We start from the raw sequence: 27,071 nt of genomic DNA on the forward strand, positions 1-27,071 counted from the left end.
CACAGTCGTGGCCGACTCTCTGTAACTCCATGGGCTGTAGGCTACCAGGGTCCTCGGTCCATGGAATTTTCCAGGCAAGAATACTGGAGTGGGTAGCCATTTCCTACCCCAGGGCATCTTCCCGACTCAAGGATCAAAACTGTGTCGGTTTGCGTTTGCTGTGTTGGCAGGCAGATTCTTAACCAGTGCACCACCTGGGAAGATGCTATGCCCACTTTACAGATATAAAAAACAGAGGCACAGAGAGGTGCAGTAACTTGCCTCTGGTCACTCAGCCAGTGGGTAGCAGAGCTTGGATTAGAACCAGTGCAGTCTGGCTCCAGGGTCCATGCTCTACAGCCTGGAATACTTCGGAGGCTACTCGGGACAGTCCCTGAGGCAGCCAACCAATGTTTACTCACTGCCTTCCAGCACCCAGCAGAGCACCTTGGCGTGAGAGGATGGTTGTGAAAGATCCATTGAATTTATGAATAGGGGTGAATGAATCATCCATCCATTCCTGTATCCCCCATTCAGTGTGTGAGGGCACTCTCACACACACAAGTGCCGCTGAACTTCAGCCACAGCCTCTGTCCTTGAGGGGGAGAAAAGGCGTGTGCTGTTTGGGAGAAGTGGGCACCGACGGGCAGCGGCTGTGCTGGGCCCCAGGCCGGGGACACAGAGTCCGGATAAGCAGGGAGGGTTTCCTGGAGCAGGAGATGGAGGGAGATGCCAGGGGGCAGGGATGAGAGGTCCTGGGGACGGGGGTTTGGGATGTGGAAGGGGAAGAGGGCCCGGCTGCCCCTAGCACAGGTCCCCGGCTCACCGCCCGCCTCTCCACAGCTCGCCAAGGAGAGCGAGCGGCTGCAGGCCATGATGACCCATCTGCACATGCGGCCCTCGGAACCCAAGCCCTTCAGCCAGCCAGTGAGTGACTCTCCCCTCCCTGCGGCGCTCTCAGAACCGCGCGTCCCCCGCCCCTCACTGGGGACCCCTCGCCCCCCGGCTCAGCACCCCGCCCCGTTGCTCACAGCTGAACCCAGTCCCCGGCTCCTCCTCATTCTCCAAGGTGACAGTCTCCGCAGCCGACTCGTTCCCAGACGGCCTCGCGCACCCCCCCACCTCGGCCGCCGCCCCCGTCACCCCGCTGAGGCCCCCCGGCCTGGGCTCAGCCTCGCTGCACAGCGGGGGCCCTGCCCGGCGGAGGAGCAGCGACAAGTTCTGCTCCCCCATCTCCTCAGGTAAGGGCCGCCGCAGGGAGGGGCGTCATCCGCCACAGCCGGACGCCCGCTTCCGGTTACCTCCTCATGCTCTCCCTGTCTCCCCCCCAGAGCTGGCCCAGAACCATGAGTTCTACAAGAACGCCGACGTCCGGCCGCCCTTCACCTACGCCTCCCTGATCCGCCAGGTGAGCCAGCCGTGGGGAGACAGAGGGAGTGGGTGGGTGGCGACACACTGGCTACCACCTCGCTCAGAGTCCAGGCCCCCAGGGGATCCTGGGAGCAGAGAGCATCACGGGAGTCTTGTCCCGCTCGCTCCCGCGTTTTCCTCCCCGGCCAACGGCCTCTCGCATGGGACCTCGGCTGATCCCAGCCTGCTGGTCAGGTGGACCTGTCTCTGAGGGCACACTCGCTGTTTTTTGCTGCTAATACCCACCGTGTCATCCATTCTCTGTTTTCCACATACATGTTACTCCTGTGAGACTATTTTCTAATAGACTTACGGTCACTCATAGCGTGTCTTCTTTTCTCTGTCTCTCTCTCTCATACACACACACACTCTCCATCTCATTCTTGGGGTGCCCTTTGCCAAAACCAGGATAAATTCCAAATGGCCTGCACTACTTTCAAGAATGCTGCTTTCCTTCCCAGTCGAGGGCAGGAGCCCTTTGAGCCATGTTCCCTTCAGCGGAAATTCATCATTCCTCCAACAAGTGCATGGCCCTTGAGACTTGTGTTCCCTTTAGCCTCTGGTTGGGCTGCAACTAGCCTGCCCCTCTCAGAGCACCAGAGAGCACCCCCAGTCTTGTCCACGTGCTTCCTCCGTGGGTCTCTTCTGCCCTCAGATGAGTTAAGGGCCCTAGAGGAGAGCTAGGGAGAGCACACAGGCCTGTGAGCCTTGGAGGCCCAGTCTGAGGGTCCCTGTACTTCTTCCCTGTCCACAGGCCATCCTGGAAACCCCAGACAGGCAGCTGACCCTGAATGAGATCTATAACTGGTTCACCAGGATGTTCGCCTATTTCCGGAGGAACACAGCCACCTGGAAGGTAAGGCATGCCGCTTCCTCCTCACCAGGGCCCTGGGCAGCCTTGGACATCTCCACATCTCTTTGAAACCAAAGCTGCCTAACAGGCCCCTTGGAGAGGCAGTTCTGTACAAATGACTCAGCGGGCCCCAGGCTGGGCCCTGGGCCCCTGAGCCCCTACCTCCACTTCTCTAGAGGGCCCCCCTTGGCCCCAAAGACCCCAGCCCCCTCAAGTAGGGCCTCCAGAAGTCAGTAGTGCCCGAACCTGGTGGGGAGGCCTGGGTCCCATTCACAGGAGACCTTGAAGGTCCAGATTCCTTGCCAAAGTGCACATTCTGAAGCCTAGAATGGGTGTGGGGGGGATGGGTGATTGCAGGCCTGGACATGTGTGTAGACCGAAATCCTGGACTGTACTATGGGGCACAAATACAGACACTCATACTCTCCCCAGCTCCACCATCAGTGGCAGGAAGATAGTTGTCTTTATCCAATTAGTCATTTTAACACCTTCAACCGTAGAGTTTTCCTGCTGGACCAGAAACAGGCAAGGGACAGATCCTAGAAAAATGGGGCACAGAGATGTGAGCTGGGACACTAAGCTGTTTATTTGTCTAGAGCCAGCATGGGGGGTGTGCGTCTGTCTGTCTGTCTGTCTGATGGGTGAAAGTATTCAATTCTGTGCAGCAGGGTGGGAGCAGCTGAGGGGAAAGAAGGAAGTGTCGGCTCCCTGTGGGAAAGGATGGCTACCAGGGGCTGGTGTCGTAGGACCTGAATCGGATCCCTGGCTCTTGAGTCCCTCTGCTGGTCAGAGCAGAAGCTGCAGTTAGCAGCCTACCTCCCCCTGCCCACCAGGTTTCCACAAGTGTCACAGGGACCCCCTCCCCACCAGTGATCAGGACAGATGGGGTCTGTACAGAGCCCAGCCTTCCCTTCCTTGAGAGCGCTAAGTTCAGCAGGAGAGGCTGCTTCGTGACTTTCTGTATCCCCATGCCCAATTCCCAATGCTTGCCAAAGACGCTGCGAGGCCGGGACAGCTGCTCTGATTGGCTGTGAGTGATGTCATTTCCTGCCAACCACAGTCCTGCCCTCTCTCTGAGCCAGCAGGGCCTTCTGGGGGCCACCTGGTTCAGTCTCCAACCTGCAAGCCGGTTTGGATACCAGGTTTCATAAAGGACAGAGTCCTATACAAATGTCGGGATCATTACGGTTGTTATGTAACATTTGCTTTATTATATTAATCCTCTACCTTTAGGGGAATCAGTGTGGAGCCTCACTGATACAGACAGCCTCCTCCTTGGGGGCTGAGTTCCTCTCACCCACCTACCCTCCTTTCTTGTTGTCTCTTAACTATATCACCTCTACCATCCCTCTTGAGGTCAGGAGGAGCTGGTTTAGGTGACGTCCTTAAACCCCTCGATGACCATTAGGAAGCCACCCCTCCCACAGCCCAAGCCCCTGGGCCTTCATACCAGCCACCCTTGACTGGTGGCCCAGCCTTGGTCGGCTCAGCAGTGTGTCTCCCTCCGTGGAGGTCTTCACCCCCACCTCCCCTCTCCTCATTTAGGTCCCAGCAAGAAGCCCACTCAGTGAGTGACCGTCCCATCGAGCTGTGCTGTGCTGCTGCTTCTGCCACGTGTAGGGCACCACCTGTGCCCTCTCAGTGGCATAGCAGAAACCATCTCAGCTTGTGGTCCACTCTGACTTCCAGGGTCTTTGCCGCCAAGCTTCCACTCACATCACTTGGGAAATGCACTCTGCGTACACACCCGACTCATCTGTTTCCTTTCCACCCGTTCATCTGCTCCTTGAGGTCCCTCCTCTTCTCCTCAACTACTTCAGCTTCCTCTCCTCCCTCCTCCTTTCCTTCCTCAGGCCCCCCAGCCTATGCTGTCCGCTTCAGACCAGGGCAGAAGGGTCGGGAGCCAGTGTGGGCCAGGCCAGCTGCCGTTCATCCGGGGACAGAGCGGCCATCTGCCAAGCTGACGGTCCTTGCCGGCCCTCCCCCTGTGTCCGTCCCCTCCCAGGGCCTGTGTTGTGGGCCAGTCCTTTTGTTTACGCAGCCCCCGCCAGACCCCTTAAATTGCCGTTAATGTTTCAGCGTAACGAATTAGTCTCTCATCACGAATCAGGCTTCGAAATGAGGGAAAAAAGCCCCGGTGAGGCCATCCTCGGAAATTGGGGTCATTCTCATTTGCAAAGCGGAGGATCGGAGCCCCGTAATGCGGGCAAATTTATTCCGAGGCAGGAGCCCCGGCGTGATTAGGCCCTTTGTAATTATCGCTCCAAGAGATTCCACTCCAGCCGCCCGCCTCCCTCGTGGATTAGCAAGCGAGTCGGAAAAATACACAGGATTTAATTAGAGGCAAATTAAAATTGGTAATGAAATCGGGCCAGTTGCAAGTGGCAAGAGTTGGAAGGGAGAGAGGGAGAGGGGATCTCCAGGGGCACAGGCTGCCCGCCCAGCCTGCTTTCTTCCCCGTTTAGAAATGTAAAGAGGAGACAAGGATGGAGATGAGGTGTGGGGAGGCTGTGGGGGACAGGTAACAGGGGCAGGGATGGCTGGGGGTGTGAAGCTGAAAGAGGAGAACGGCGGGGACAGGAGTGAGGGACGTGGCGAGCGGTGGGGGATGGATTAGGGCCCTAGCTCAGACTCCCAAGGGGCGATTTGGGCCAAGCACCCTGCCCCCACCCAAGTGTCCTACAAACCAGATGACCTCAATTCCTGAAGTTATCCTGCTGGGAGGAGGTGGGACCGCCAAGGTGACTTTTCTTCTTTTGCCGCCTCTTCCTGCTGTACAGCCACTAAACTCACACTCTCTTTTCTCCCAGCTTCCTTATGTTAACAAACATGCAGTAGGCCCCTACTGTATACCTCGTGCTCTCAATAAGCTATGTGTTCTGAGCCAGAGGGCTTCCCTGGTGCCCCAGTGGTAAAGAATCCACCTGCCAATGCAGGAGAAGACATGTTCGATCTCTGGGTGGGGAAGATCCCCTGGAGAAGGAAATGGCAACCCACTCCAATATTCTTGCCTGGAAAATCCCATGAACAGAGGAGCCTGGCAGGCCGCAGCCCATGGGGTCATACGACTGAGCGGCTAAACAATAACAGTCTAAGCCACAGCCCAGAATCAAGGCTCCCATGCTCCAAGGGGACAGAGGAATTTGCAGCGAGGCTTCCTGAGTTATTCCCAAGACTTTTGAGGCTTAATGGAGACTCTGTGTGGGCCTGAGCTACGATGTCCCAGGCTCACTGAGGGGCCAGGGCCTGAATGGGATCTCGTGTTCTTCAGAAGCCCCAACAGCTGCATGTGTCTGTCTTGATGATGGTGGGAAAATGGGTTATTGCTAACGAGGTGCCAGTCACCTGGTAGACAGAGTTTAAAATGTGGCGGGGAGCAGATGATACAGCGGGCCGGCGGCGGCAAGGGGTACCAGGGACCCCTGGCTCCAAGGGCAGAGAGGGGCCTTCCCTCCGCTCCGGCTGCGTCATCTCCTCCTGCCCACCCCTTGCCACTTGTCACTGGGCCGGGGAAGGCAGGACCAGGTGGGACCTGAGAACCCTCCTGTCTGTGCTCCCCCACGTGGAGGAGGGGCCCCCTCTGAGCATCTGCTTCCTGTCCCCGTTCCCCCAGAATGCGGTGCGACACAACCTCAGCCTGCACAAGTGCTTCGTGCGTGTGGAGAACGTCAAGGGCGCCGTGTGGACTGTGGACGAGCGGGAGTACCAGAAACGAAGACCGCCAAAGATGACGGGGTGTGTGGGCCACCCCCCATACCTCCCCAGGGCGCCTCCGCGCACCAGAGCCTTCCCACCGTGGGGGGAGGGCAGGGAGAAATGAGGCCACAGGGGCCCAGGAGGGCCGAGAGTCTAGAAGTGACAGGTGATTCAGGGAGAGGACATTTCAGTCTTCTGCTTCTGACCGAGGGAGGAGCTGAGAGGAACCTGGCATCAGGACGGAGCCCCCAGCCGCAGCCAGGGCGTGAGCCGGTGGTAGCCAGCGTGGCCACTGATGAAGGGGCTACCATCCCCAGGGCTGCTCTCCCCCGTCTTGTCTCAGGAGGAGCCAAACCTGTGAGATCCCTGGGCCCCACTTCATTTTTTACAGGGAGAGGAGGCCCAGAGAGGGCAAGGGGCTAGAAGGCGGTCACCCAGCAGATCCCTGGCAGAGCTGGGTCTCTGACCTCTCCCATGTAGCGCTTTGAGTGGACACTGAGGAACCTGGGAGAGGGTCAGAGCCTCCTCTTTCAGCTTCCCTCCCAGCACCGCCACCTTCCACCCCAGACATCTCACGTGGGCCTGCCTGTGCTTCTTGGGCCAGAGGCCTGTGAGGAGGCAGAGAGAGGTGTGAAGCAAGTTAGATGTATATCTGTGGGTGCCTATACCCCTCAAAGATTCCTTCTCCCCAGACAAGAGCCTCTTTACCTTCAGGCAGCAGTGGGGGCTGGGGCAGGATTGGGACCCAAAAAGGAACCACACCCCTTCTGAGTGCCCTCATATGCCGGTCCCAACACTTAAAATCTTCATGTCCTGTTTTCACCCTGGAACCAGAAGACCTGGGCTCTAATTATACCTCTACTTCTCCCCAGCTGTGTGACCTTGGGCCAGTTTCTTAACCTTTATGAGACACTCTCTAAACTAGAGGGTAGTCGCTGTAGAAGGATGGCCTTGAGCCATTGCTTTTCCTGGCCCAACTCCTGGAGTACTTTTTGTATAGAAAAGTGTGTGGGGACAGGCTGAGCACATGGCATAGTAGATGTCCCAAAATTCAGGATGGCAGGAAAGTGGATTTTACAGAAAGGGGACTGTGGAGGCTATCACTCAGACCTTGTCAGACAGCAGGAAATCTAAACTGAAGAGAAAAACTACTGGGCTGCCTGACATGGAGAAAGACACAGGGAAGAATCTCTGTCTCATTCATCAGCTCTGAGACTCTGGGTGTATTCCAGGGTCCCTAGGAGCCCGGGCAGCTCTCCTGTGAAGGGGGCTCTTGGTTCCTGCTGCTTCAGGTCACCAGGAGGGCTGAACAAGATGGGCACGGCCGACTATGACCTCCAGGACAGGGCCCTTCCCTGGCACAGAGCAGGCCCTCAGTTAGGGTCAAGGCCTGAGTGAGGAGTAAGCCGATGCATGAAGCAGACTTGCCTTCTCTCTCCTCCAGGAGCCCCACCTTGGTGAAGAACATGATTTCGGGCCTCAGTTACGGAGCACTTAACGCCAGCTACCAGGTAGTGGACTGGTCCCCGACCAGCACCCTCCCGCCCCCTCACCTTCCCACCTGCTCGCTGGCCTCAGAAGAGAGCCTCCTCCACTCTCTCCGGCAGAGAAACGGGGCACGGGGCAGGGAGGTTGGCACAGATAGGTAATGGTGTCCCCTGCCCTGGCTTGTCTGTGTGTGTGTGTGTGGGCCGGGGGCCGGGGGGGGAGGGGTGGTGGGGGGTCCTCTGTCTCCCTGGAAGGAATAAGTCACGCCCAGGTTCTCAGCAAAGCTGGGAGGCAGGTCAGGATCAGAGGCAGGAATGCTGGAGATCTGCCAGGGTGCAGACACGCTCCACAGGAGGCTCCCAAGGGCTGGGGAAGGGACATCACCCACCCAGGTGGAGCCCGCTGACGGGCCTCCGCTCTGTGCCCTCCAGGCAGCCCTGGCCGAGAGCAGCTTCCCCCTCCTCAACAGCCCCGGCATGCTGAACCCTGGCTCCGCTAGCAGCCTCCTGCCCCTCGGCCACGACGACGCGGGTGCCCCCGTGGAGCCGCTGCCCAGCAATGGCAGCAGCAGCCCGCCTCGCCTCTCCCCACCCCAGTACAGGTGAGGCTGCGGCACAGACCCCAGCCCACCCCATTCCCCCACCCGCAAACCTTGGGAAGGTGGGATCTTGTCCCCCTGCAGCTGGGGTCCCCATCTTGTTGCCTCCAGTCCAGCTCTCTTCCCAGGACCGGTGGCCCGCCCCCCTCCTCATGGCTCCCCACCCCCATCCTCTTTTTTTATTTCCTTCCCTCCTCCATCCTCTCTCACCTCCTTTCCTCTCTCCTTCCCAACCAAGTACCGTCTCTGCCTATCCCAACACCTCCTTTCCTTTGAAGACAGCCCCGGGGGAGACCGGACTGATGTCAGCCCTCAGTCCCTCAGAAATGAGGGGCTCCTGGGGAGGCACCCCCCGTTCCCCCAGATTCTGGATGCGTTTTGGGGTGGGAGTGGGCAGGGGAAGGCCCCCCGAGTGTCCGCATCACCCCTTCCGTCACAGCCACCAGGTACAGGTCAAAGAGGAGCCGGCTGAGGCCGAGGAAGACAGGCGGCCCGGACCCCCCCTGGGGCCCCCCAACCCCAGCACCGTGGGGCCTCCAGAAGACAGGGACCTGGAGGAGGAGCTGCCGGGAGAAGAACTGTCCTAAGGGCCTCCAGGGGCAGGCGGGGCAGGGGTGAGACCCCTCCCTCCGGGAACCCAGGCCCCACTTACCCCCACTCCACGCCCCGCCCAACCTCAAGGCACTTCCAGGACTCAGATGGGGGGGGCTGGGCCAGCAACTCCCAAGGTGACCTGACTGACCTACGACACTCGGGGGCAGGGACGGTCCTCCCCCCACCCCGAGGGGACACAGAATCCCTGGTCTGGGACCAGCAGAGGACACGGAGGGCCCAGACCCCTCCTCAGAGCCCCCCCCGCCAACATCTGAATTCCACGCCCCCCGCCCCCAACCACCAGCAGCAGCAGGGCCCTCCTCCCCCACCAGCTGGCCCCTACAGGGCCCCTCAGCGCCTTGGAGACCCGCAGGCGGGGCTAAGCCACCCTCTCAAACCCAGGGCACCGCACCCCTGGCTCTGGCCGCATGGTCTGGCCAGAGGCCCCCACTTCCTCCATCTGTGCTCCCTTCCACCATCTTGTCCGTACTGTGAAGAAATAACTCCAGCCCGACTCCTTCCCCTGCTCTGGCCTGGGTCAGAGCAGCTAAATCTCAGAGCAGCCCCAGGAGAAACCAGCGCCCTCAGCTCTGCCTGTTCAGAAGCCACAGCTAGTGGTGGGAGAACCTGGATTGGGGGCAGGCCCGTGGAAGCAGGGCGGCCGGCTCCAGGCTGAACCAGGCCTGCATCCCTGTTTGCTGGCCGCTGCCCCCCATGCCAGGAAGCACAGGAAGAGGCCTGTGCCCGGTGGACTCGTGGAGGTGGAGCCGAGCCACCCTTGAAGCTGGAGTTGGGCCGGGTGGTGCCAGGGCTGCAGGAAAGCATCTGCCTCTGTCCCGGGGAAAGGCCCGGCTGAAACCGGGCGGGCAGGGGCGGGCGGGATGAATACGGTGGCTGCTGTGACCCAACCGGTCACTCCCACCCCAGCCTTCAGGTCCCCCATTGCAGTCTTCCCTCACCCGCCCCCCCACCCCGCACCCCGCACCCCTCAGTTACACGGATGACCAAAGACCTTTCTTATGCCGGAAGCAAAAACCAAAACTTTTCGTTGGCTTTTTCCTTTGTCGCCTCCCACATCCCCTGCTCCTCTTGCCCACCCCAGCCCCAGGCTGGAAGCCCTCCCCAACTTAAGTTATTGTTTTAAACCAAAGTTTACAGTGTCTGTTGGTGGCCAAGACCCCCTCTCTCCACCCCCACCCCGAGGACCCTGGGACTCAGTAGAAGCTGGGGGCCCTGCGCACCTCCCCTCTGCTCCGGCCTGGCCTGGGGGAAGGAGCATGGGCAGAGGGGAGGAGACTGCCGCCCTCAGCTCCCCCCGCCCCCCGGGTTCTCGTCCCCCTGGGCCGTGGGCACGGGGAGCCCTCCTCCCAACCGTGGGCTGCTTCCTGGGGGCTCTCCAGACCCCCTTCTCCAGGACCAAGTTCCCCATCACACTGGGAGTGTGGATTCCAGCGAAGGAGCTGGAAAAAAAAAGTGAGACTCTCTCCACAGACCCCCTATGGGGGACCCCAACTTAAGGCCAAGGACTGGGTGTGTTTGATACTTAACACCCCAGGCCAGGCCCCTTTGCTGAGAAGACTCCTTGGACTATTTCCCAAGAAACCCCCACATACACCCCTTCACAAGCCACCCCTCCCAAGAGGCAGGGGGCCCCCCGCCCCCTCCCCTATGTACTCCCCACCTGTGTTCTGTTTGACCAGCACAGAAATATTAAACGTCCTCTCTTCACCGGGCCCTGCGTGTGTCAGCAAGGGAGGGGAGGATGCTCTGGGCAGCGGGGGTCCTGTAGGGGCTCTTGCTGCAAGTGCGGAAGTGGACCGAGCCCCAGCACCAGCGCCTGCGCCTCCACATTCGTTCACAGCTTTGTTCCGGCTCCTCTCCGCCCCACCTGGCTTCCTTTTCCACTCGTCATCCGGGGAATTTTCTCTCAAACCAGGTCTCCGTCGTCCTCCTATTTTCTCCCAAAGTCACAACTCCTGGGCCCAGTTCCTTCATGGGTTTGCAATCCAAGTTTTCCTGCCTAGACGTTTTCCTTGGGGAGTAGATTTCCTCTTCGGATCCAGAGGGTTCTTGCTGCAGAAGCGCATGCCCGGGAAGCCCTCTGGGGCCCATCACCCATGGGTGGAGGCTACCTGGATAGGTGTGTGTGGGGAAGGGAGTGGCATTGAGATGCTTGTCCGCCACTATGCAGTGTAAGCAGTGGTGGACTCAGGTCAAAAAAGGGGTTATTGCAGCCCATGCAAAGGGGACCCCAGACAGTTGGGGGAGGAAGGAAGAGGTTCAGGCTCTTAAGGGCAGAGCAGGGTAGGGGGCACCACCGCACTGGCCCACACCAAATCCTGACCCCCCACCCAGCACCCAACCCCAATAAGGGGAACCCCCCACCCTCTCAGACCCCAGTGCCCACCACTGGGCTGTCTCCCAGCTCCCTTCCAGCACCGTGGGCACTTCTCTACAGCGGGGCCTGGGAAGGAGTGTGTCCACTTGGGGGAAGTGTGGAGAGAGGAGGGAAGGTGTTGAGAAAGCAGACCCAGCATTAGTAATCCCACAAAGCATCAAAATCCTGGAACTTTTTGAAAGCCAAGCTTGAGGGAAGTAGTGGGGGAAAGAGCCGGCAGGATCTGGAGGTTGAGTCTCTGCTGACTTCCTGTCTCAGGCCTTTCCTACTCCTTTCAACCATCATCTGTGGTCCCCCACCTTCTGTCAAGTCCCGTCTACCCCACCTCCTCCCCCTGCCCTAATCCTCTGGACACTGGTGCAGAGCCTGGGGTGAATCCCCTGTCCCTGCCTAGAGAGGGCATCTCAGGAGGGGCCAGGCCAGGGGAGACCTGCCCACCGGGCGCTACGAAGAAGTAGCACTGCTCGAATCACTGCCCCCCTCACTCTCCGTGGAGGCCGCCAGGGTTCTCAACAGCAGGACTAGCTGCAAGTAATTTGTGTGGACAACAGGCATTCTCGGGCATTCTCAACAATGCAGCAAACCAGTTACCCTCAGTTGCACTGCGGCCGCTTCCCTTTCCCCCTGCTTTCTCGTGGAACCCACCAGCCTAGGGAATCCAGAGGTGTTGGCTGCCACCCGCCAGCTCCCTACTCCACCCACAGGAGAAGGTTTGTTCCCTGGTTGGCCCTAGGAGTATTCTTCCCACATGGGAGACTCTAAAGGGACAAGATGACACCTAGGCTCAGTATCAGGACAGCCCTTCCAGTGGTCCAACTTCAGTTTCTCCTTCAAACTAGTGTCTTTTTTATTCCTTCCCCCAGGGATGTGGCAAATGTCTGATCAGTAAATTTGGACGTGAGGTGAGACCTGTCCCAGGTGTTGGCAGAGAAGGTCTTAAAATGTAGGAAACAGGAGGCTGCTGTGGACCTCCCATCTTCTGAGTTACAGACTCAATGTCCTTACTGTTCTGACAGATCCCACGTGGGGCAGCCCCACCCCCACCCCCCATCCTTTGCTGTTCAGATGCTGTTATGTCCGACTTTTTGCCACCCCATGGACTGTAGACCACTGCGCTGGCTCCTCTGTCCATGGGATTTCATTACGTCCTAAATAAGAACCACCTCCCCCACCTCGCCCCCAATCTTGTTTTGCTGTCAGGGAGTTCTGCATGCTGTCTAGCTTCTCTGCTGTTACCGGGAGCAGGTTATTAGCTCTGGCTGGTTGCTTGTCCAGGTCTGAATATTTCTGTGTTTACTGGGTTAGAGCAAAGCTGTCTTTGGAAGCTGTTCTCAGGCTAACAACAGAAAAGGGTGGGGGGGATACTCCAAGCCAGACATTTTGAGGGTGAGAAGGTTAACAGTGGCTTCCCAGGTGGTGCAGGGGTAGAGAGCCCGCCTGCCAGTGCAGGAGATGGAGGAGACACTGGTTTGGTCCCTGGGTTGGGGAGTTCCCCTGGAGTAGGAAATGGCAACTCGCTCCAGTATTCTTGCCTGGAAAGTTACATAAACAGAGGAGCCTGGTGGGCGGCCGTCTGTGGGATCGCAGAGTTGGACACGACTGAGCACACACACCGGTGACTCTGTGGACTCTGCACCCGGCAGATGTTCGCTTCCCGTCACACTCAGGAGCCTCCTCTTCCCCTACTAGCCACCCTCGGCCAAGGCCTTTGCCAGTGGCCAGCAGAGGGCGCTTTAGACAAAGCTGAGCTTCTGCTCCTCTTTGGGCAAACTTGCCCTCCAGGGAAGGACGGGAGGTGCAGTGTGGGAGGGAGTGCTCAACTTCCTGTGACAACTGACCCCACGTCCCAGAGAGCAGTCTCTAGCCCAGGGCAGAAAAGGATTCCTCCTGCTCTTTGGGGGCTTCTAGACCCATGCAACTTTGATCTATGAAGCACCTTGCACAGAAACGGAAGTAAGAGAGATGAGACCGATCAGGAGAGAAGACACCTCTGGAGCCTAGTACACTGGGCACCGTAAAAGGCTCAGTAAAGATTTTTAATGGTAACAGTAACTACTAACATTTAATGAGCTCTTATCGCATACCACATCTTATTAGAGAAGCCTTATATTTTGTCTAATCTTTGCAACTCTGTTGTTGGTTGTTGTTCAGTCGCTAAATCGTGTCTGATTCTTTGAGACCCCATGATCGCCAGGCTACCCTATCCTCCACCATCTCGCAGAGGTTGCTTGGACTCATGTCCATTGAGTAGGTGATGCCACCTAACTCTGAGTTAGATACTATTATTATCCCCATTTCACAGATGAGGAAACTGAGACTCAGGAACTCATAGACTAACAGACGAAGCATTAAAAGAATGAGGAATCTGGTTGCAGTCTAGGGGAAGAGAAGAGAGCAACTTGGTGGCTTAGTCTCAGCTTTCTTGTGACACTGTATGCTGTGGCTTCCTCCCCTCTTCTTGGAGACTCCAAAAGGGGAAACTGAGGTACAGAGTGCCTCAGAGCTAGGAATCAGGCCCTGGCTTCAGAGTTCTCTAGGCAGAACCAGGTAAGTTGAGGCTTGAAATATCACTGAGGGACAGAGGGAGCCAGAGAAAGAAGGCTGAGACGCCCTGTAAAAATAATCACACGGAGGAGGAGGTAGTGGGGGGCCTTCTGCTGGAATAGAGTCTGAGCGGTGAGGGTAGAGAGGCCCCTGGGCAGGGGAGGGGGGTGGGGAGGACTCACAAGGACCACACACACACACACAGGCACGCACCTGAGCGTGTGCACAGACACATGGGCACACACACGTGATGCTAATCAGCTACATTTACACCAAGAGTCCCTTCCATCTTGAAAGCCTGCAATTATCCTGTGGCCACGCCGGGCAGGGACACAAACCACATGGTAGTGACCCTGACATCCCATCACACAGGCCCAGGCTGCCTGCGCACCTGCAGTCTGTCTCCACCTCAGGTTCACAAGTTTAGAAAAACAGCCCCTCCCAAGAAAGTGGTCACAGTGGCAGCCAAGGCTGAAAGGCCCTCTGTCCTACCTAAGAGGAGCTGGGGAGGGGGCACTGGCCACCTTTGAAAGATGGGTTGAATTAACAGGAGTGGTACAGGGTGGGGTGGGCATGCTGGAGTTCCTGGTCCTGTATAGAAGCCTTTCATCCCCGCTAAGGGTCAGGGCCCCTCCTGCTCTCAGACTGGAACTCAGACTGTCTCCATCGGCCGCTCCCTGGGGTCAAGAGCAGGCCAAGCGCGGTCACGGGTGGGTGGACAGCAGAGAAGCCCCGGACTCAGCTCTCAGCTCTCTGGCTGGGAAACTGATGGCTATCAATGCCAAGGACTGCAGGGGAGAAAACTCAGGCCCTGTAGGGCTTCAGATCCTGCCTCTGCCTCTTGCTAGCTCTGTGGTCTTGGGAAAACTTCTTGATCTCTCTGGGCTTTGGTTTCCTGTAAATTGGGATGGGGTGATCATCACTGGTTTGTTGAAAAGATTAATAATGATACACATATAAAAACCTGTCATGCATATTAGGTGCTCACTAGGTCCACAGCACATAATAGCTGTTAATAAAATGTAATCTTGGCTGCCAATTACCATGGGGCTCAGGGGCCCCCTGTGCTCCTGGAGGACTTCCTGGAAGAGAAGCCACAGCTGGGAAGGGGAAACTGACTGGTAGGGAACAGGGAGAGAAAAAGACATTCTAGACTTGTAGAGGCACCTAGATGGAGCTTCAGGAAGGTTCACAGGGCAGAAAACAAAGAGCTGTGTGGGGAGGCAGGTGCGGGGAAGGCCGTGGGCTGACAAGCCTGGCTCACCACTGTCATTGTCGAACGACAATTTACATCCTCTGGCACAGGCTGGGCCTCAGGCGAGTGACTTTCGGAGCAGTCTCCTTATCTATAAAGTGATGATGAGCATTCCTGACTCTGGGGCTTCCTGGAGGTCCAGTGGTTAAGACTTCACCTTCTAATCCAGGGGTATGGGTTCGATCCCTAGTCAGGGAGCTAAAATCCCACATGCCTCGTGGCCAAAAAACCAAAAACAGAAGCGATATTCTAACAAATTCAATGAAGACTTAAAAAATGGTCCACATTCCCCACCCCCCACTCCAAATCTTTAAAGAGAAAAAAGAATCCCTGACTCCTCAGATCAAGGGGAGAATTAAATGGACTCATGAAGCCCGCACACGGGGCCCACACGGGCTGATACCCCATCAGCAGCAATGCTGCTGGTACTGCTGATGAGATTCAGAGTTGTGGCCCATGTCACTGAGTTGGCATCAGAGGACGACAGTCTGATTCTTCAGGTGAGCTTTATCGTGATTGTTGTTCAGTCACCAAGTCGTGTCCGACTCTGCGACCCAATGGACTGTAGCCTCAAGTGAGCTTGCTGCTACTGCTAAGTCATGTCAGTCGTGTCCGACTCTGTGCGACCCCATAGACGTCGGCCCACCAGGCTCCCGTCCCTGGGATTCTCCAGCAAGAATACTGGAGTGGGTTGCCATTTCCTTCTCCAGTGCATGAAAGTGAAGTGAAAGTGAAGTCGCTCAGTCGTGTCTGACTCTTTGTGACCCCATGGACTGTAGCCTACCAGGCTCCTCTGTCCATGGGATTTCCCAGGCAAGAGCACTGGAGTGGGTTGCCATTGCCTTCTCCGGGGCTAAATCTGGTTCCAACACCCTGGGCTGTGGCCTCCAGAGGTGTTCAGAGCAGGCTTCTCCGAGAAGATGTGGTACTGGAGGAGCCACGAGGGGAAGCTAAGACTCAGCAGGAGAGCTTGGCAAGTGGGGCAACAGCTGAGAGAAGGCAGGTTAGAACGTTTAGAGCTCCGACTGCAGTAGTGGGGGCTGATATGGGAAATGAGGGAGTCAGGCTGTGGAGAGTCCAAGGCCAGCTGGGGGTCCCGGCTGGGGGCGGGGGGCAGCACCCAGGAGAGGGTTGAGGGCAGAGGCGACCCAACGGATATCAGCTGTGGGGGAAAAGTAGCTGTGGGGTGAGTGGGCTAAGCTGGGATTGTGGGGGCTGGTTAGGTGGCTACTGGGGCTGTCCAGGTGACAGGTAATGGAGTCCTAAAAAGGGAGGTTGCTTTGGGAAATGATATCAGGAAGCTTTTTGAACAGAATAGAAGCTGGGACCAGGTAGCTGCATGAGAGAAGAAAGGTCCAAAATGACCTCAGCTGGTGTATCTGAAATGTCTGTTTATGGGAGAGGGAGGAGGTCAAGTGTGTGCACATTTTCACAGTGGAATATTAGACTGTGGAGAAAAGGAGTCCACAGCACAACTTGTCATAAGCAGGGTACATTTGAGGGGGCAAATGGAAGAAAGATACACAGCACTGCTGGTTACATGGTGCTTTGAAGCCATGCATGTGTAAGCCACATATACATGTCAGGAACATTTAAAGAATTTGTAGGAATGATAAATAACAAACTCAGGATGGCGGTTGCCTCTCTGGGAAAGGGAAGATGCCATGAGAAAGGGTACTCAAGGGGCTTCAAGTATATCGATAATATTTATTCTTGAGCCGGCTGGTAGGAACACAGGGGTTCATCCCGTTATTCCCAATACTTTTGTGTGGCTGGATTATTTCATTTAAAAACAAAAGAACGATTCCAAGGATTGGGTCCTGGGCCAAAGGAAGAAATCTCACTCCTTCAGCCTCTCTGGGCTCAAGATAGGGCCAAGGAAGAGGTCTGTCATTCAGCTGGGCCTGCAGGGAGGGGCAAGACAAACAAGCTGAACCCGCGCAGAGGGGCTGGAGAGATGAAACTTGCTGAAGTACTGATCCATCTGGGCCCACATCTGGTGGTGGGCCAAGAAACGTGGCTGGGAAGGAAGGCAGAGATGGAGGAGGCCATCAGGGAGGCGAGCCAGGTGAGAGGGCAGCCTGAGGCCCAGGCAGGGACTCTGCAGGGCGGGGCTGAGGTGCTCAGGGAAGGCAAAGCCTGGAAGAACCAGCCCTGCTCAGCCACCACCATCGCCACCACGGACTGGGCAACAGGAAGCCCCTGGTGCCCTAGGAGAGCATCTACTCTGAGAGAGGGGAGTTGTGTTAAGGAGGCCATGCATGGAGCGGAAAGGGAGGCAGGGGTATAAACTCTCTCTCACCGAGTTTAGCAGCAGAGGGAGAGGGAAGTGAGGACCCCAGCGGGGAAGGGAATAGACTTGGCATGTCAAGAAAAGGTTTTACTATCTGTTTTCTTGACTGTATTGATGTTGTGGGTTTTGATACATATTTAAGTGGGGGTAGGAGAGGGCAGCAGAGGTTCAGCATGACACTCCCATGAGGACCCGCCCTTGTCCATCAGACTAGGCGCCTCTCATACCCCGTCCTTGTTATCTCCCCCAGGGCTCGGGCTCAGCTGCTCAGGAAGAGGGCTGGGGTCCGCTCCGGGAGGGGGAGTCTGGACACAGTCATGGGACTTGAAAATGGCCCGGGGGAGGGAGGGAGCAGAGGCCCTGGCCTGGACCTGGTGATGCTGATCCAAAGGAGGGGAAACCCAGCCTGGTGAAGGTGAAGGTGAAGTTGGCTCTGACACCCGACATGGAGGTGAAAGAGAAGTAGGGAAGTGGAGGTGGGGCAGGGGGCTGGTCAGCGCCTGGAGCCAAGACATCACCCTGAGGCCTTGACCCTGAAGGCCTGCCCACCCCCTTCGCCCCTGCCTCTCTGTGCTGGCCACCCTCACCCACCCACCCCTCTGTCCACACACATTCCTCTCCTCCATCTCCCCTCTTCCTCATTCTGCTCTTCTCCCTGCTTCCCAAAGAACACTTGGCCATGTTGGGCTGTTCTCAGACGCCTTCTCCCACGGTCCATGCTGGTCCTCACCATCACCCTCCCCCCAGGCCTGACCCAAGCCCAGCTTGGCTATCTGATTTTGCTTCCACACCAGGAAGTCAGTCACCCCAGACCAGCCCTCTGATCCTCCCCGCACCTTGGAGCACACGTGAGTCCATCTACAAATCTTTACGGAAGCCCTGCTCTCTACCCAGGCTGGTGTCGAGTGCCATGAAGAATGCTGGAAGGAATAGCTAAGCACAGACCCTGCCCTTGCAGGGCAGACAGAACAGTTAGGGAAGAAAGACAGATATGTAAAGGAGTGAAATAATAAATCAAGTTAAGGCAGCGTGCAAAAGAACATGCTCTTTTCTGTTTTGCTGTGAGCACTCTTTGGTACAAAGAAGGTCCTTCTAATGACACTTTCAAGGAGTTTAATTATTTAAACAATCTTCCTATCAAAGTGTTATTAATATGGTGACAATGAAGGCAGCAGCATAGAAAAGAATAGACACAGACAAATAATGAAATGTAACTATAAAGTCAATCACTCACACATCCAACATTTATTGAGAACTTAATGCATGCGAGATACAGAACTAAGCCCTGAATGTACAGGATGGAGAAGACCCAGTCCCTCCCCTCAAACAACCCCAAAGAAGGACAGATGTCAGCCAAAAATGGCAATACGACTTTTTGATTCAAGGTTGGAAACCTAGAAGAGGGTGTGGGCAATTTCTGGGGTAACTCAGGGAGCTCAGTGTCAGAGGCAGCATTTACAATGAGTCTTGGGAGGTGTGCATGCAGAGGGATCAGGGTCGGGAAGGGACCGGTGTGTTCAGAGTGGCTGTAACCAGGCCCAGTGGTCTTAGCAGGAGAAGCAGGCTAGGAGAGGCAGATATAGTAGTCATATTGTGGAAACTCTCCTGCCTACTCAGAAACTGGGACTTTTTGCTCTAGACAAAATATTTGGGGGCCATGAGTGACATGACTATGGCAAGTTTATTTGTTTGAAGACATTTCGTAGATTAGATGTGAAGGGAAAATACTTGAAGATCACTAACAGGCTGTTCATTCAGGCCTGGGTATGAGAGGCCAGATCTCGGTGGCTGCTTCAAACAGAGGAGGGGAATCGGTAGGGACCGCAGAGGAAGAGAGAAGAGGAGAGTGCCCACAAACAGGAGGCAAAGGGGACAAAGGGGCAGAGAGCACCCTGGGGTGTTAAACCGTAGGTAACAGAGCAGCCGGAGCCACTGGCAGAAATCAGGACCTACAGAGAATCAGAACCTTATTTTGCAGAAGAGGATGGGGGAGTGGTCTGGGTCAAGTTGAACTTGAGGTGACCACAGAGATTTCAACTGGAGCACCTCTAATTAGAGGTGGCAAGTTGAGCTCATGCATTTTCCTCCTGAAGCCCTGCTAAACTACACAGAGGGACTTGTTCTTAAGGTGTAGATTCATAGAAACCAGTAGAACAAGGGAAGAGACAACAGCAACAAGTTTTGGAAGCTGGAGAGAGGATGGGCAGAGAAACCTGAGTCCTCAGCCAGAGATGAGGGCAGCTGAGAAGCAACCCCACTCCCCAACTCAGTCTGGGCTAGATTGGCATGGGTTACTTCCAGAAGCAGGGATAAGGGTGAATTTTAAAAAGTAAAACGGAAGTGGTTGTCAGGGGTTGGGAGGAAGGAAGGATGAATAGATGGAGCACAGGATTTTTAGGGCAGTGAAAATAATGTGAAACTATATGGCAAGTACGTGCCTTTACACATTTGTCCAAACCCATAGAATGTTCAACACCCAGGGTGAACACTCATGTAAACTATGGACTTTGGGGACAATGGTGTGTCCATGTAGGTTCATCCACTGTAACAAATGTCCCCTGGGGTGAGAATGTTGATGGTAAGGGAGGCTGTGCATGTGTGGGCAGGAGAGCAGGGGGTGTACGGGAACTCACTACTTTTCACTCAACTTTTCTGTGAACCTAAAACTTCTCTAAAAAGAAATTAAGTCTATGGACTTCCCTGGCAGTCCAGTGGTTTAAGACTTCGCCTTCCAGTGCAGGGAGTGTGGGTTCAGTCCCTGGTCTGGGAACTAAGATTCCACATGCTTCCTGGCCCAAAGGGCAAAAACCATAAAACAGAAGCAATAGTGTAATAAATTCAATGAAGACTTTGAAAATGGTCCCCATCAAAAAAATCTTTAAAAAATAAAGTCTGTTAAAAAAAAAAAAAAGCAAACAAGCTAAAAGTCAATTTAAGGAGCAGTTAGTCCTCCAAATCCCCTCCCTTACTCTGTGCAGGTCAGTCCCTTTCCCTCCCGGTATCATCGCAGGTGATGGGAGATGCATATTCTAGAGTGAGTAAGACGGAGAGTCTTTAGGCTGGGGAACACAGATGTAGGAGAGGCAGGGTCACAACAGGGGGAGTGCGTGAGAGACTCTGACATCAAGAGGGACTTTTTTTTTTAGTGTTTTTTAAAATGTATTTATTTATCTATTTAGTTCTGGTTGCCCTGGGTCTTCGTTGCTACTCGAGGACTTTTCTCCAGCTGCAGCGAGCAGGGGCTACTCTTTGTTGCAGTGCACGGGCTTCTCTTGTTGTGGAGCACAGGCTCTAGGCCCATGGGCTTTAGTAGCTGTGGCACATGGACTTTGTTGCCCCACAGCATGTGGGATCGTCCCAGACCAGGGTTAAACCCATGTCCCTTGCATTTGCAGGCGATGCTTAACCACTGTACCACCAAGGAAGTCCTCAAGGGTTTCTCAAGGGCGGCGGCAGCAAATGCCCACCCACAGTCGCAAAGCTTTTAGAGTTCCTTTCTTCAACAGGAACCCAAAGATTCACAGACACATAAGGAAAGCATCTAATATGAAAAACAGAGATCAAAACAAACAGATGAAAACAATTTGGAGGATACCATTGTGCAGACAGAAGGAAACTTTTTTAAAAATTATTTCTTCTCAGAGAAATATGATATTGCAACCATGAGATCAGAATAAGATGCTATAAAAATGAACATTCAGGGAACAAAATAAGGTATCAGAGATTTAAAATATAACAGGAATGAAAATTAAACAGGAAGACTGGAAGTTAAAGATATCCTCCCAAACTGTAGCAAAGAAAGAAAGAAAATCAAAGAAAGAAAACAGGGGGAAAAAAAAAAAACAGAGAAGAGAAAAATCCCTTAAAAATTATTTCAAGAGCTCTTTCTCTTCAGCAGGCCACAGACAATCCGCCCTGCCTGGTGTTACAGGTATTGTAAGAAAAAGTCATACCCAAAATCTCCCTTCTGTTCTGCCAAAGTGTCCCTGATGCTAAGATTAGTATCACTGACCTGGGGCAGAAGGCAAAAGTGGATGAGTTCCTATTCTGTGGCCACATGGTATCGGATGTGTATCAGCAGTTCTCCTCTAAAGCCCTGGAGGCTGCCCATATTTGTGCCAACAAGTACATGGTGAAAAGCTGTGGCAAAGATTGTTTTCACATCCGAGTGCAGCTCCACCCCTTCTATGTCACCTGCATCAACAAGATGTTGTCCTGTGCTAGAGTGATAGACTCCTGACAGGTATGCATGCTGCCTTTGGAGAGCCCCAGGGCACAGTGTCCAGGGTCCACACTGCCCAAGTCACGATGTCCATTCTCACCAAGCTGCAGAACAGGAAGCCTGTGACTGAGGTCCTCTGCAGAGCCAAGGGAAAGTTTTCTGGACACCTGAAAATCCATATCTCCAAGAAGCGGGGATTTACTAAGTTTAAAGCAGATGAATTTGAAAACACGCTGGCAGAAAAGCAGTTCATCCCAGATGGGTGTGGGGTCAAATATATCCCCAATCGTGGCCCTCAGAACAAATGGTGGCCCTTGTGTTCATGAGAGTCACGGCACTGTCCCCTGCTTACGCCCACCAATAAATCCTACTTTCCAATCAAAAAAAAAAAAAAAAATTACTTCAAGAGCATTTCCCAGAATTGATGGACATGAGTTTCCAAACTGAATATGCCAAAGAGCATGTGAAAATGTCCCCTGACCAAAGCACAACATCATGGAATTTGAGAACACTGCTGACAAAGAGAAGATATTGCAAACTTCTAGAAAGAAAACTGAATCACGTGAAAGGATCAGGACTCAAAACAGCATTGGTTGTTTAAGAGAACTGTCATAGAACATGAGGGAGTTTTGCCTTCAAAGTTCTAAGGGAAGATTTTTTTTCCAACCTAAAATTCCATACCCTGCTTAACTATTAAGTGTAAAACACAAACAGGCCAACACATCCAAATTCTCCCCAAATTACAACTTCTATTGACCGTGTCTCACAGTGGGAGGGTGGAGAGTGTGTTCCCTCTGCAAACACAAGACAAAGACATCAGAAAACCAACAGAAGAGAGAGATTAGGATCAGTGCCTGAAATAGACAGCCAGTAGGTCCTCCTGCAGAAGTGAAAGGGCTCTGGGAGCAATTTCTTCAAGAAGATGAAATGCACAGAATGCCTAAAATTTGGACTTATTGAGATGAGATCTATACTACCGGGCAAGATTTGGGGACTGAATCACTAACATGGATAAGGACAACAAAGCAAATTTTAAAAAGAGAAGCTCACTCCATAGAGAAAAAATGTTGAAATAATATTAATAATATACTATGTGGTTTAGCTATAAATAACAATTAGTCATAAAGATGAAGACGTTGATGGGACTTCCCTGGTGGCCCAGTGGTTAAGACTCTGAGCTTCCGCTGCAGGGGGCCCAGGTTCAATTCCCCCGATTGGGGAGTTAAGATCCCACAGGCTGTGAGGTGCGGCCAAAACAATTAAATTTAATTTAAAAAAGTGAAGACATTTGGAGTTGTCTTGGTTGGAGTTTCCATCCAACCAAGAGGATGATATAACCATATTGGGAGAATGGGGAGACAGGCAGGGGTTCTAGGCAAAGGTTCTAATGAGGAGGGTGGATAAAAGAAAATTTAATCTACATCTTATAAAGTGAGAGCTTAGGGACTTCCCTGCAGTCCAGTGGTTAAGACTTCACCTTCCAATGCAAGGGGTGTGGGTTCGATCCTTGGTCAGGGAGCTAAGATCTCTCATGCCTCCCAGCCAAAAAGCTAAAACATAAAACAGAAGCAAGATTGCAACAAATTCAATAAAAACTTAAAGATCCACACTGAAAAAAAAAAACTTAAAAAAAAATTAAGTAAGAACTTAACTGGCACCTAATACTGAAAAGTCAAAAACTAGTGATGCAAGTCTCTTCTACAGAAATGTACGATGCTAAAACTCAAAGGAATCATCTAAAAGAATTGACAGTGCCTGTGCCTGGGGAGTTGGGGGTGGGCTGAGGGGGTGGCAGTGGGGGCCAGAGAGCCAGGTCACTGCTGCTTTCTTTACAAGGCTGATAGAGCTCCATCTTTTCAACCATGGCGCAGCACGTAATCCTCTCTGGTCTAATTTCATGCTTATTCACCTGCCTGTCTCCCAGAAGGCGAGCTTTACAAAAACCAGCACCCAGCCCAGTACGTGTCAGACAGCAGACCACATGCTTGTGGACTGAATCATCGTAGGTTCAAGCTGGGAGGAGACTTTCATTTCAACCTGATCGTTTTACAGGTTAGAAAACTGAAGCCCCAAAAAGAAAGGGGATGTTCCCTAGGGCTCAGGTGGTGAGTGACAGCTCCCAGGCTACCCTGTCAACCTCTGGATTCTCTGTCCATCCTCCTGCAAGCCCAGGGGCTGTCTTCGAATCTGCAGAATCAGTGACAGTTTGAAAACTGAGCAGCTCTCGTGGGGAGAGGATTTAAAGAGGGAGGAGAGGCAACAGGAAGAGGGGAGACAGCACCCGGGCAGAGGTAGAAGTGGTTCCTACTGGAACGCTGTGGCCTGGCCAAGCCAGGAGAATGGCAGCATCTCCCAGAAGAGGAGGTGACCACCTGGGACCCACCAGGGGCTTCTCCCTCTGAGACCCCACTGATGCTCAGAGCTCCAGATCATACCTCATGGCTTGCCATACAGGGATCAGCACGATGCTACTGCTGCTGCCAAGTTACAGAATGGCCCCTGGGATGCTGCAACAGAAAAACGGCACATTTCCGTGTTTTCCGGGAGCAAAAGCAGCCCCAAAGGGCGCTCACTGCTGCTTCCAAATACCACCCAGTACATCCACGTCGGGATTCCCAGGTGGCTGCAGCGGTAGATAACCCGCCTGCCAGTGCAGGTAGATGTAAGAGACACAAGTTCAATCCCTTGGTGGCGAAGATCCCTTAGAGAAGGTCACAGCAACCCACTCCAGTGTTCTAGCCTAGAGAATCCCAGGAAAGAGGAGCCTGGCGAGCTGCAGTCCATACGGTCGCACAGAGTCAGACACGACAGAAGAGACTTAGCACGCACGCACATCCACGTTAGGTGGAAATCAGCTTTCACCCAGATCCCTGTTGTCAGCAAGGTCTGAGGCGTCTGGCTTTCAGCTCCATGACTTCTCCAGAGAAGGGTGGACCGGAGGTGGAGAGTGACGCTCCACGGTGCCCTCTGGTGATTTCGTGTCATCCCTCTCACCTCTCCCTCTCTCCCAGGCTACTGCACAGAAGTGTCCTCTTCCCAGGGCTCCAGTGAATGCCTGTCTGTTAGTAAATTCACACAAACTGAGGCCTGGAGGGACTCTTGGCTACCCAGCTCTGAACCCCGGTGCAGGTTCTACAGGCCTGAGGAGATACTAGTCTTGTCAGTGTACCCTCTCATCCATCTAAGCATCGAGAAGCAAGAAGGGAGGGAAATTTCATTTCAGCTTGTGACTCGGGAAGACTATTCAGCAGGATGCTGGTAGGTAGGCAGGAGGGAGTCCTGTGCCAGGGAAATGCCCACCATGGGCAGCCCCGTATCCATCACAGAGCAGGCCCTGGGTGTCAGGAAGCTGGCCTCATGGGTCCCCAGGTTAGCGAGCTGGACAAGCCAGGTGATCTTTTTCAGAGATAAGATCCAGCTGGGATCATGTGAAGTCTAGTGGCGGCCCAGGCAGTGTAGGGGGCTGGGAATCTGTCTGGGTCAAAGAGCTGGTGGCTCAGGACTTCTCTGGTGGTCCAATGACTAAGACCCCAAACTCTCAATTCAGGAGGCCCGGTTCCATCCCTGGTCAAGGAAATAAATCCCACATGCCACAACTAGGAGTTGGTATGCCACAACTAAGACCTGATGCAGGGCTTCCCTGGTGGCTCAGTGGTAAAAGAATCTGCCTGCCCATGCAGGGAACATGGGTCTGATCTCTGATCCGGGAAGATCCCACATGCCTTGGAGCAGCTAAGCCCGAGCACCATAACTATTGAGCCTGTGCTCTAGTGCCCAGGAAGCACAACTACTGAGCCCACGGGCCCTAGAATCCACGTTCCACGACAAGAGAAGCCACCGCTACGAGGAGCCTGTGTGCTGCAACGAAGAGTAGCCACCGCTCTCCACAACTAGAAAAAGCCCGGGCAGCAGCAAAGACCCAGCACAGCCAAAATAAATACATACATACATAAATACGATTATATATATATAAGACCTGGCTCAGCCAAATTAATAAAAAAATTTTTTAAAGTTGGTGGCCATGGAGCCCCTTTCTCCCAGCATTAGCCCTCATTGCAGAACCTGGCCTCCTGTTCCATCTTGCACTGCCCTCCTCAGCCTGCTGTGCTCTGGCTGGGGTACCAGGAGGGTCCTGGACCAGGGCAAATTGGATGGCATCTCTCTCTCCCCGCTGGCATGGGAATACAGGATCTCTCCTGGTCTCCCCACCATCCTCTTGCCTCGCCCATCTTGGAGTCAGACACACAAGGTCCAGTCTACACTCCAGCATTTTTCTTTTAATAGCTATGAAACCATGGGCTTGGTGACATCACTTTTCTGAGCCTGCGTTTTCCCATCTGTTAAATGGAGTGAAAGGTACCATTCTCCCAGGAACGTTGTGAGGATTAAACATAACACGTGTAAGGCTGTTGGTGGTGCTTGGCATACAATCAGGTGCCTGTTGCTGTGTAAAAACTGCTCCAAAACGTGGTGACTTAAAACAGCAGCTACTTGCTATCTCTCACGATGCTGGGGGCTCAGCTGGGGGGACCTGTGCGCCTCATGGTGGTGGTGGGCTCACTCACTTGGCTGCATTCAGCAGGCAGTTTTGCTGGGGCGGCTGGACCTCCTTCTCCAGCTGGGTGGGTGTCTCGCCTGGCAGTCCAGAGCTCCAAGGAGTCCAGGCAGACACGATCAGTTAACACTTAGGCTGAAATCGGCTCACCTTCCCTTCTGGTGCATGCTATTGGTCAAGGTGAGTTCCCAAGGCCAGCCCAGACCCACAGGGAGGGGAGATGGCCTCCATCTCCTGGTAGGAGGAGGGATGTGGCACAGGGATGGGGGAGATTGTCAGGGGCTGTCTTTGGAGACAGGCTACCAGCACGTAACAGTAGGTCAGTGGCAGGTGGGGAAGTTCGGTTTGACCACTCGGATTAGCACTGTCTGGAGTCTGGCCCAGAGCAATGCTTCGCAGACAATGGGGGCTGTATCACTGGTGTCCCAGAGATGACTTGATGGCAAAAAGTAATTGCATTTTGAGTCCTTTTTAATCCTTTTGATACCATCAAAGAGAAAGATGTCAGCTTAGTGCTAGCCTGTGTCTAATAACGTTTCTATCAGACTAGCTATCTCTGGCCCGGCATTAGCGGTATCTGGCAGGCACAATATCTCGACAGAACGTAGTATGTGGCTTTGTTTCCCCCTGCATTTATTTTTACAATTGCCAAGTGGGCTGGCTTTCCATTCCTGAGGGTAATAGGACATTGGCTGAAGTAAAGAGAGTCTTCTCAAAGGAGAGATCAAGAGCCCAAGGGCCTCCCAGCTCAGGCTACAGTTTCTCACCTGATAACCCGACTACTGGTGAGTCTGTTGTCCACCCACCCCAAAAGAAAAGCCCCCAGCACCCTCATCACTCTTACCTCCTTCACCCCTCAAGCTTTCCTCCTTAACATTAAATTCCACTCCCACAGACATTCCTTTTCATCTTAACTGGCCTCTTCCAGAAACTTCTCTGTGCTTTATTCTTTTTTCCCTATTGAAATATGGTAGGAGTCACTTTATTTTTTTTTTTTGATACAGTATTTTATTTTTTTTAATTAATTTTTACTGGAGCTTAGTTGCTTTACAATGTTGTGTTGATTTCTGCTCTACAGCAGAGTGACCCAGCTATACATATACAAATATCCACTCTTTTTTTAGATTCTTCTCCCACATAGGTGATTATGGAGTAAGGAGTAGAGTTCCCTGGTCTATGTAGTTAG

The 27,071-nt window shown here is 53.9% G+C and overlaps 1 protein-coding gene and 1 pseudogene across 4 annotated transcripts in view; both read left to right on the forward strand.

Moving 5' to 3' along the window:
• Positions 1–10,346, forward strand: part of FOXP4 (forkhead box P4) — a 50,658-nt gene extending 40,312 nt beyond the window's left edge. For 2 of the 4 annotated variants that reach the window (XM_061146678.1, XM_061146679.1), the window contains exons 10-17: positions 823–906; positions 1,013–1,220; positions 1,311–1,387; positions 2,144–2,245; positions 5,856–5,977; positions 7,383–7,449; positions 7,858–8,027; positions 8,464–10,346. In XM_061146678.1, the coding sequence (XP_061002661.1) occupies positions 823–906; positions 1,013–1,220; positions 1,311–1,387; positions 2,144–2,245; positions 5,856–5,977; positions 7,383–7,449; positions 7,858–8,027; positions 8,464–8,611 (978 nt within the window). In that variant the 3' untranslated portion in view covers positions 8,612–10,346. The remainder of the gene's footprint in view (positions 1–822; positions 907–1,012; positions 1,221–1,310; positions 1,388–2,143; positions 2,246–5,855; positions 5,978–7,382; positions 7,450–7,857; positions 8,028–8,463) is intronic. The other 2 variants (XM_061146680.1, XM_061146681.1) reach the window with 1 other exon arrangement.
• A 7,207-nt stretch (positions 10,347–17,553) lies between these two features.
• On the forward strand, positions 17,554–21,656 carry LOC133059232 (large ribosomal subunit protein uL16-like; annotated as a pseudogene).
• Positions 21,657–27,071: the final 5,415 nt, after the last annotated feature.

This window comes from Dama dama, chromosome 7, assembly GCF_033118175.1.
Source record: "Dama dama isolate Ldn47 chromosome 7, ASM3311817v1, whole genome shotgun sequence".
NCBI classification, from domain to species: domain Eukaryota; kingdom Metazoa; phylum Chordata; class Mammalia; order Artiodactyla; family Cervidae; genus Dama; species Dama dama.